The sequence below is a fragment of the Polyodon spathula genome, chromosome 39, assembly GCF_017654505.1.
Source record: "Polyodon spathula isolate WHYD16114869_AA chromosome 39, ASM1765450v1, whole genome shotgun sequence".
NCBI lineage: Eukaryota > Metazoa > Chordata > Actinopteri > Acipenseriformes > Polyodontidae > Polyodon > Polyodon spathula.
This window is the reverse complement of record NC_054572.1, coordinates 2116864-2128091: the sequence shown is the minus strand read 5'-3', so window position 1 is coordinate 2128091 and position 11228 is coordinate 2116864. Positions and strand designations below refer to the sequence as shown.

The window sequence follows — 11228 nt, the reverse complement described above, 5'->3', positions numbered from 1 at the left end:
ATAATGTCTCTGTGACTCCACGCTGTGACACTACGAACTGTGAATGGATTTTACCTCCCACCCTAGCCCATCATTGTAATGGCATAGCAACTGCGTACCTTATCTATGTGTAAAATATGAAAACATACAGTAATGCAAACGCATTTGATGTAATCATTTTTTTTTAAAGTGCTGAATTCCCCTATCCGTCTGTCTACACATCCACACACTGCACTGCTCACACAGTGTAACTTGTTCGGAAAAGCCCTGGCCCTCTCAGCCTTGACTCATTTGTCCATTTGGAAACACCCACATGCCTGTGGCAGACAGGCAGAGAGAGAGGGAGGGAGGGCCCTTTATAAAATGGAAAACAACAAAAATAAGCACTGATTCTGAATTGTACTGCAAGCTCCGTCCGGTCCTGTGGCTGTACGACTCGCAGTGCTGTGTGGTAACTAGGACCGCGGGCTCACTCACAGTGATCCGAACAGGGAGGAGGGGGTGAGAATCACGACACTACTGCCATCAGACAGTTTATTGCTGAGCTGTGAAAACAGGCCAGGAGCCAAGAGCTGTAAGTAGCTTCAGCCAGCGAGCAAGAGAGCAAGCGAGTGAGTGTGTGAGTGTATGAGTGAGCCAGCGTACAGAGTTCAGTGAGGCTGCAGTGTTCTGAAGGGAAAGGGCTGTCAAGTTTCATCGGCTCTTTCTTTCTGTTTTGATGTAACTGAGGACAGGCAGGTGTTCCTCTGGACGGGCTGCCAGCCCGACAGTGGTGTAATGCATTTTGTGGGGGTGAGGGCTCGGTGGGTGACAAGGGTGACACTGTGTTATAGTCTGCTGCTGGTCTGCAGTGTTTGAATGCTGTTGAAGGAAGTTTGGATTTGATTTGTATGACACAAGCTTCTGTTTTTAAGTGAACCCAAAATCGGCCTCTATCTGACTGGCACTGGTTGGCACCAAGCTTGTTTGGGCAGATTGATAACGCAAGAACCTTTTGACCAGCTGTAAGGTGATGTGATGGTGGGGGGGCGGGGGGGGAGGTTCTCATGGTAGTTTTGTATCAATCTAGGGGAAAGGTTGTGCAGAAGTGGCTTTTTTCACATTCACCACTTCCTGTGCTGTAGGTCACATACACTGATTGTTGCTACACTTGTGTAACACAGCACTACGACACAGGAAGTGATTTGGCAACAGGAAGCAGCAGATCTAAGCTCATTGTGCTGTACCAAAAAATCTGCATATTTGCATTGATGTTAGAAAAAAAAAACAACAAAGCATTAGAAGCTCAGGTACTCGACAGTAAGCCAGGGAACTCTACGGTTTTCCCTTTGAGATGCGTTGGGACTGGTTGCTATGGCCCTGCCTTTCACATGTTTTTCACAGAAACTCTGGCCTGGAATTCATGCTTTCCCACATGTGTCATATGCCTGTTAAAAAACTGGTTTTGCTAGATAAGCTTTATATTAGAGGAACGATTCTGCAGATCCAGCAAACATACACACACACACACACACACTCACACACACACACACACACACACACACACACACACACACACACACACACACACACACACACACACACACACACACACACACACACACACACACACACACACACACACACACACACACACACACACACACACACACACACACACACACACACACACACACACACACACACACACACACACACACACACACACACACACACACACACACACACACACACACACACACACACACACACACACACACACACACACACACACACACACACACACACACACACACACACACACACACACACACACACACACACACACACACACACACACACACACACACACACACACACACACACACACACACACACACACACACACACACACACACACACACACACACACACACACACACACACACACACACACACACACACACACACACACACACACACACACACACACACACACACACACACACACACACACACACACACACACACACACACACACACACACACACACACACACACACACACACACACACACACACACACACACACACACACACACACACACACACACACACACACACACACACACACACACACACACACACACACACACACACACACACACACACACACACACACACACACACACACACACACACACACACACACACACACACACACACACACACACACACACACACACACACACACACACACACACACACACACACACACACACACACACACACACCCTATCCAGTGAACAGAACCATGAACAAAACCAGTTAAAGGAGTTAGCCACTGTAACTAAAACTGTGCATTGCTATTAATGCAACTTGAACACTCGGTGACACTTTAGTTTAGGGATCTGTTATACATGTTTATAAACAATAGCAAAAATAAAACCATGGCAAAAGTGTATAATAACTGTATTACGAAAACAAAGCAACCCCATACAACTGGTGAGACAGACATATAAAGACAGACAGACACACAGACACACAACATAAAAACAGACAGACAGACACACAGACAGACAAACAGACCTGAAAAGACCGACAGACTATATCCGTTATAAGCGATTCTGTACAATAGTGTAAAAAACAATGACAAACTTATATAACAACTTATCGTTTATAACCATGTATGTGGGATCCCTAAACTAAAGTGTTACCGAAAAATCCATGTGTGTGTTTTGGATGATTATGAACGGTTTACTGCAATAACATTTTAATGATACAATACCAGTGCAAGCTGCATGTCATATTAGAAAGTAATCACAATGATTCCTTTAAATAAATTAGAACAAGATATTGCTATAGACTGATTATTATTATTATTATTATTATTATTATTATTATTAATAATAATAATAATAATAATAATAATAATAATAATAATAATAATAATAATAAGAGTACAATGATGGTTATTGATTGTTCATAAAGAATCCTTGAAATAAAGTGCTAGCAATAGAACCAGAACCAGCCAGTTTACTACAGAAACAGCCAGCATCCCCGCCAGTGGTTTCCTGATTCTGCTGAGCTCTGCTCAGACCAGGCAGGTACTGTGTGGCTGGATTGGGTTCAAGTGCAGCAGTATTACACTTGAACCTAAGAGAGGAGAGAAAGGCGATTGTGTTTGAAAGGAGGGGTGTAGCCTGACTATAGTTACTATCTGACAGGGTGCATTAGTCACGGATAGAAAGTGTTCGGGCAGGAAGCTGCCAAGATCTCTTAATCTAAACGTCATATAACAAACTGCCATGCCTGAGTGAATGTTTCACTTCCACATGGGACGTTTCTGTTTACCCTGTCTAGCCATGTTTTTGTTGCTTGAGACACAGCATGAGCCAGGCTGCAGCAGGCATGAAGAAACATTTGCTCTAATCAACATTTGGGTCGACGGTTTAATCCAGAGAAGCTTGGATGGAAGTGTCTGTAACAAGCTGCTTCCAGGGCATTGATACGTGCATTGTGTGCTTGCGTCTGTCACCCAGGTCAACCCTGCTTTATCAAAAGAGGTGTGAAATTGTGTAGCCGACCCGCATGACACCAGGTCCTGACCCGGGTAGGTTCCGACCTGGGTAGAGCATACCAGTGTGAAAGGGGTTTTACAGAAATCCTTATCACATACAGTTAGATATTGAATTACACATCATTTTCAAACTTTCAACCTCAAACAGCATCATCAGTCTGCCCGGCTATTTCTACAATACTATCTGAATGTTGCAGCTAATTATTAAAATAGAGTTTTCAATTTATCAATTACTTTTCTTCTTCATGAAGTATTTTTAGTGATTGATGGGTATCCTGTTGGATCATGATTCTTCTTTGATAGAGAGCTGTGCGCTGTTTTGGAATTCTCTCTCTCTCTCTAACTACACCAGAAATATGCTGTAACTGGATGTTTTTGGAGTATATTTCAGGTATATGCATGTTTCGTTTGAGTCCCTTCTTCTCAGATTACACCCACGCCCCATGGTCCTGAGCAGCGCTCTTCGGAAGGGGATGTAAACCTGGGTGAAAGAAGGGCTGCTGTTTGTTTTGTGATGGCACGGTTTTCAATAGATACTGATAAGTGGAAATAACTATACAAAATACAATAGCTCTCATTGACTGGAGGCCTGCCGGTCTGTAGCTTCTGTGCAGCTCCAAAGAATGGAAACCTTTCTCTCAGGGGCCAGGCGCACAAAGCAGGGTGGCATTGTAAAGACGTTCAGCACTGAGATCCCTGGCATTGTAACAGCAGGGCCAAGTGTCGGCCATAGATACAGCAGAGCCCCTCTTACTATTATATTGTACAGTACATGTGACGGCTCTGCAAGCCTTTGTGCAATGGGGAAATCTGTCAAATTATACATGAAACAGCAAAACTACATGTTGATGCAGTTAAAGCTGATACCTGATTTGCAGAAGGTTGTGGCTTGCAGTGTTTCTAGAGTCTTTGTGAACACACTTTTATCAAAGCTGGTATCATTGCACAGAACAATTAAAACCAGGAATGCCCGTGTTGCACGAACCTGCTCAGGTGTGTAGGGTATAGCTCCATCTAGTGACCACTATGGAACATTGGATTTTGTTATTTCAGTCAGTTTAATTTATTTAATCAGAGTTGAATTGATAGTCCATGCTTGGTATTCTCTATCTTTAACTTTGTGTTCTGAATTGATAGGCCATGCTTGGTATTCTCTATCTTTAACTTTGTGTTCTGAATTGATAGTCCATGCTTGGTATTATGTCTCTTTCTCAGGCTCTCTTCATGAAGTTCATGCTTGGTATTATGTCTCTTTCTCAGGCTCTCTTCATGAAGCAGGTGGATCTGAAGATCATTATTCTCGGATCACTTGGGTAAGAGAAACTCCTGAGCGCATTAATAGCAGCCGTTTGTGTGTCTCTGTGTGTGTGTGTGTGTGTGTATGTGTGTGTGTGTGTGTGTGTGTATGTGTGTGTGTGTGTGTGTCCTTTGCCACTGTAAAAGAACAGCAATGTCTATAATAAAAGCATGGTAAAGCCCAGAGCAAACTATGGTAAACAATGGTAAATACATAATATAACAATGGGAAAACTGCAAAATTACAGCAAAAATGTTCCATGGTAAACTTTTTTTTAAGGGGATTGTGTGTGCCAGCTGAAATAAAAAAAATGTAACTTTTCAGCTATAGTTAGAAAGATTGGTATCAGTATTCTAGACATACATCTTACTGTATTTATCTACTTTGTACACAATTATCTTCTGTTACTGATTTATATTGTATCACAAGTGTACACTGCAGTTAATCCTTCTCTGTTGTATACAGTAAAACTGCCCACCTGTTGAAAACAAGCACAAAGGAAATTGATACAATAAGTAACCATGTGCTTGTTTATGATTTTATAACTAAAATCATAAACGTGTTCTATAATAATGTTGTTATTATAAAGTTCTACTGTGCATTGGGAGGCTAGACATGTTTGCATTGGTTCACTAGGATGCTGCAGTCCAGTGATTGCCTGAAGAAGGCCCACAGTAGTGCAGTTGTGTGGATGTGGAGAATGTGATAACTAGGCTGCTTCTCCTACAGCGTGGGAAAGACCTCCCTGCTACACCAATACGTGCACAGCAAGTTCTACGAGGACTATCGCACCACGCTAGGAGCCAGCGTCCTGTCGAAGATCATCACAGTGGACAACAGCTCTGTCAAGCTGCAGGTATACAGCATGCCAGGCAAGAGCGCTCTGTTTAATAATCGAAACAGGCAGAGCTGAATCACCCTGTAACACCACCACCCATTGAGAGAAGCCATGCCTTCCTGCTTGTCCAAAGCAGGTTGAGGGGTGAACACTCCCCTCTAGTGGCTGACAGCAGTGACTGCACTGAATAAAAGAACAGTGCCATAGTGTTTTAGTCCCCCAGTCACTCGTTACCACTTCATGTTTGCCTGTACCAGGATTGCCTTTTCAGCTGGAAAATCTCTTTTCTGCTTAATTTCATGCTGTTTGTTCACATTATTTGAAATTCTCGATCCAACAGGGCCTGTGCTTTCTCAGTCGAATAAGCAGTGTTCTTTCCGATGGATTCAGCTTCAATCTCAGTCCGTTAACCTAAATATTTAGTAGGGGTGTGTAAATGCAGCAGTCCCAGGTCCAGCCCTCTTAAAAGAGGCCTGTGTCAGAGTGGGGTTTAGCACAGCTTTGGTCTGTTTTTTTGGTCTGCTGTGAATGCTGCAGTCCCTGAGAGGACTCCTGTTTGTCACTGCCAGCACCAAAGCAGCACTAAAAACGGCGAACATGCAGGGTGCGATAATGTTTTTTATCAATGCTGTACATTGTGTACAGTGCACATCTTTCTCATAACATGATTCATCAACATTAACAGAACTGTAACTGTTGTGTGGCAAACAGCAGGCCAGTGTAAGCTCTGTTTGGTGCATGGTTGTAAAAGATTTAAATGCAGTGAATCCATTATCTGTCTGTGGTCCTGTGGCTGAACAAGGCCAGCAGGGTGTGCATGTATTTCACATTGACAATACCTGCTGGTGACTTTGCTGTCGTCTCCTATCACTGGTTTAATCCAGTCTTTTAGGTTCTTCTCTTGCTCCCACTCTTAACAGTACTTTTTGCCGTAGAGAGCATGCATTTGAGAGAGAGAAATAAGATGAGATTTTTAACTTTCATAACAGAAGAGGTTACAGGAAGCCCCTAAATTGGTGCCCAATGTTTTGTATTCGATTGTGAATTGATGATTCTCCCGTAGATTTGGGACACGGGCGGGCAGGAGCGGTTCCGCTCGGTGGTGTCTACCTTCTACAATGGCTCGGATGGGTGCGTGCTGGTCTTTGACGTGACTGACCGCGAGACCTTCGAGGCTCTGGAGGGCTGGAGGCAGGACATCCTGGACAAGACCAGCTCGCGGGACCCCAGCTTCCCCTTCGTGGTGTTAGGGAACAAAATCGACCTCAATAACAGACAGGTACGCCCTGGAGCAGAGCAGGGCCTGGGGAGAGGAGCAGCCTGACCCTTCCCGGTTCACACTGTGGTCCCGCGACCACCGGGAGTGATGTGGCCAGCCAGAGCTTACAAAGCTCCCCATTAATCATAAAGCCTCCATCCGCAGAGCAGTATTGCTGACCCTTCTTTATCTTGCCAGGTGTCCAGCAGCGATGCCTCCTCATGGTGTGAGGACAGGAATCTCCCCTATCTGGAGGTCAGCGCCAGGGACAACATCAACGTGGACCAGGCCTTTCACACAATAGCCAGGCATGCACTGATACGGGTCAGTTCTCAGCTCTGTTCCCTGTTCACAAAGGTTTCGCTCGGGGGGTTGATTGGAGGAATGGTGTTCTGGTTGCACTTGAGGTCCACTAACAACTGTCTGGAGCAGTTTTATAAATATGAAACACCATGAAATACATAACCTTGCTGCACCTTCTTCTTCTTCTTCTTCTTCTTCTTCTTCTTCTTCTTCTTCTTCTTCTTCTTCTTCTGACATATCATATAGCAATAAAACGGCTCTTGTAAACGTCACTCTCCCAGGGATCTGACATTGAAACAAGTTGCTAATGTAATCTCCTGTTTCCCTCCCACAGTACAAAGAGGCAGCAGTGAGCTACATGACAGACTCCATCAAACTGAAACCTGAAAAAGGAGAGAAGAAGAAGAAGAAATGCTGCTCTTAAAAAAACCCAAAAAACAAACACGTAGCCCCACCAGTATGGGGTAATGCTTCTACATCTTCAGTCCATCAGAGGGCGCTGCTGTTCCACATAACTTGTATAAGCTGCAGAATTTATTTTGTGCAATAAGAAAATAAGAAATAATGCAAGGGCACCACCCCTCCTGCTACGATCTTCAACAGCACACTACTGATGGACACGTGCAGGGAAAGCGATTCAAAGAGATGCTGTGTCGTGCCGGCCTGGTGCAGAGGGGTGCAGTGCACATCGCACCAACCCGTTCCAGGAGTGAAGGACCTCACTTCTTTCTTGTTCTCCTGACCAGAGTATCCTCTCCACACATTTATTGCACTGTATGTGATGAACTAGTACTGATGGACTGTACCTTTGTGCTATAGATCCAAGTTAGATTCTTCTGGACTTTGTGAAGATGTTCTGTGTTGCAGGATACAATGCTGTGTGTGTGTGTGTGCGTGTGTGTGTGCGTGTGTGTGTGTGTGTGTGTGTGTGTGTGTGTGTGTGTGTGTGTGTGTGTGTTGTGTGTGTGTGTGTGTGTGTTGTGTGTTGTGTGTGTGTGTGTGTGTAAATATGCACACCTCTGTATAGTTTGTTTTATTAAAGGTTTTCTCAGCTGTAGACGGGTCTCCGACCATCATCTGTGTGAAGCACAAAGGGTTAAATACTCCTGTGTCAAAGTTCTCCAAATATTATTTTATGCTGTGTTTTTTTTTTTCATAACTGTTTTTAGGAGAAACAAGTCCAGAGCCGAACAAAGATAAAAGCAGAACCTTTTAAAAACCAAACTGCAAACAGCCTAGCCCTAACCACAGACCCAACCAGGCACATCCTCTGATAGAAACACTGCGGAACACTGCAGTTAAGGACAGAAAAGCAGAGGGCAGTGTTCCAACACACTACTGTATAGATTAAGAAATGTTTTATACATTTCTCTGCTAACAGTTGCATAAAAGTTTTACCAAGCAATCTTTTACAGTTCAGTATATGTAGTCAACAAAGGAGCGGTCAAGAGCACTGTTATTAATTACAGTGCCTGTGCTGCCTTTCTACCAGTTACACATTATAACTGCCCTTGTTCTACAATAGCAGGGTACAGACGAGACGCAAAGTGGCAACGGAGCACTGCCCAGCCGAGCACCTTAACCGCTGTACAGAAGAGTTATTTGCACGAGCAGTTATGAAACTGTGAACCTAATTCCTCACCAGCAGGGGTCAGAATCTGCACATCACACAGCACTTCCTGTTACAGTACCCCTGCCCCAGAAGTACTTCAGAACAGTTGCATTGTCGCTGGAGTGCCCGTGCTGCAAAGCCATTGAAGATCATTTGGCCATTAAAGCAAAATCTTCCCAATGCTTTGCTTGGCTTTGCTTGAGCTGCCACATTGCTGCAGGAAACCGTAGCACACAGAAGCTATCAGCAAAACGAAATTGCTTTGGGCTCTACCAATCCATCTCCTCCCGGAGAAGATTTGATGAGGAGAGCCACTCAGTGGAGAGAGAGGGTTTCTGGTTAATGTAAGAGTGAATCTGAGGGGGTTGGGAGATGATGATGTGCGTAATTCGACTCGATTGTAGCTCCTTAAAAATTGAATACCCATTAATAAAACCCCGTTCAGGCTTCATGATTTAGTGTCTTTTACAGCATGACTGACGCTTCATACGGTATCCAGAATCCGATAGGGGCCTGTTACTAATAAAAGTACAGCCTATCATATTTTACACACTTAGGGTTTACGCACCGCACTGAGGATCTCCACCATGTCACGCGGGTTGTGTTTTAATTTATCTCTCTGAATACGGGAGAGTGGAACATTTACCCAGCTTGTTGTAGTTAGGTGCTCATGTGCTCCCGTCAATCAAAGGTCAAGTGTGAAGCAGGACGGTGTGCCCCCGGAGGTCGGATTTCACGGGTGTGAATGTGAGTTTGGCAAAGACAGGTGCTGCACGGCATGCAGGCATGTGTGTGTGTGCATGGAAACACGAAAACCACCTGCAGGTAAGTAGTGCAGTAACTTAGTTAAACTTCCATGCAACTGCACTGCAGGATAAGTGTACTCCGAGTTACTGTGCAGATCTTATTTATTTACTATCAACATGTAATTGGTCAAAGGTAAGATTTTACAGGGTACTGCAGGTAGGAGGTGCAACAAATCAGCAAATGCATTCTGTATAAGCACTAGTGGCCTGGGCTGACATCTGATTTCTGGGTGAGCTTGTTTGCAAGTTGGAATAGCATCCACCCCTGTCTTACATTGCTAGAGGCAGTTCCAAACAGCTCTGTAATTTCCTTACTGCTGGCCAGTGCCTTCAGAAATCCTCCACCTCACGAGATCTCTTTATTCGACTTTATAGATGCTACATGGATTTTGTAAACCATATTAGTAAGTGTATCCTGCCCCCCAACACGGTTTTGTTTCCTTCAATGCAGAGCCTGAATGGGGTTACAGAGCAAGCTATAAACTGTAATAATATTTATTTTAAACTTAATAATAATAATAATTATTTATAACTTAATAATAATTTTTTTGGGGACCAAATTAACTGTGGGGTTTCAATTTTTTACTGTGGGTTCTTTGCAGACCTCAACCCCACTCTAAAAAACGCCACTGATTCTGCCAGCCTTTGGTTACCTCCGAATTCCATTCTGAGAATGAAAAGGGCACATTCTCAAGCCGTTGTTATCCACGCTGTCTCTGGCACAGCGTGCAGCCTCAGGGTGTGGCTTCTGCAAGGCTTGTACAGCTTCTGTGCAATGCGGCTGCCTCCTCCTCCAGGATCTTGGATCAGAGCCTGCTTGCTCTCAAGCTCGCGTCTCCTTGCAGAAGTGTGTGCCAACCAGATCCCATCTAGTAACCCATTTATGGAGCTGTGCACGCTCCCAGTAATCTTAAAGGGGCTCGTGCTTATTTGGGTACTGGAAGATGCTTTAAAATAGGTGGATGATCAATAGAGGAATATAGGATTTATTTTGAATAACCCTGCCTGGAATCCGTTTCCCTATTTAGCGTTCCCTTCCTCCACTTAACACGTCAGTTATTTCTGATTGTATAACTCAGTCTTTACTTTGCACAAAGCAAGCCTCTAAGAAGAGTGTAGAAAGCATCTGTCTTGTACATGTTGGTACGTACACTTTAGACTCCCCTATGCTTTCTTTACTGGACAGACAGAGTGCTCTACCAGTTAGGACTTCCCTTTAACGAATGCTGTGTCATCTGTCTTTATTTAAACTGTGGTACATTAGTTTCTCGAAATGCCTACAGACCTAAGTGACGGAGAGTTGACAACTTTTTAGAAATCATTTATTGAATCACAAAATGAAGGTCAGAAACTATTTGTTACACCTTTAAGACACAGCCAACATCTGATGTACAGTAAGTTAGATAACACGCTAAGGGACAGATTCTCAGGGCTATTTACTCCAAGGGGTCATTAGGGTAAGGATTAACCCTAATGACACCTTGGTTCTGGTTTAGTGCTTTAGTTTCCTTCTGAAAAATTGTGCAAATGACGAGTTGCAGGAAATATCTGTGAGAATCTACCCCTGAGTAAAGGGC

The 11228-nt window shown here is 44.0% G+C and overlaps 1 protein-coding gene across 1 annotated transcript; it reads left to right on the top strand.

Moving 5' to 3' along the window:
* The first annotated feature begins 335 nt into the window (after nt 1-335).
* LOC121304645 (ras-related protein Rab-7b-like) lies at nt 336-8168 on the top strand. Its single transcript, XM_041235906.1, has 6 exons — nt 336-553; nt 4798-4850; nt 5564-5690; nt 6736-6951; nt 7129-7254; nt 7568-8168. Exons 2-6 carry the CDS (start codon nt 4807-4809, stop codon nt 7655-7657), a joined length of 603 nt encoding a protein of 200 aa, XP_041091840.1. The 5' UTR covers nt 336-553; nt 4798-4806; the 3' UTR covers nt 7658-8168.
* Nucleotides 8169-11228: the final 3060 nt, after the last annotated feature.

Coding starts and splice junctions, on each gene's coding strand:
- LOC121304645 (XM_041235906.1), top strand. CDS start 4,807: ATGAAGCAGGTGGATCTGAAGATCATTATTCTCGGATCACTTGG. Junction 4,851..5,563: donor ATTATTCTCGGATCACTTGG/GTAAGAGAAACT, acceptor CTTCTCCTACAG/CGTGGGAAAGACCTCCCTGC. Junction 7,255..7,567: donor CCAGGCATGCACTGATACGG/GTCAGTTCTCAG, acceptor TCCCTCCCACAG/TACAAAGAGGCAGCAGTGAG.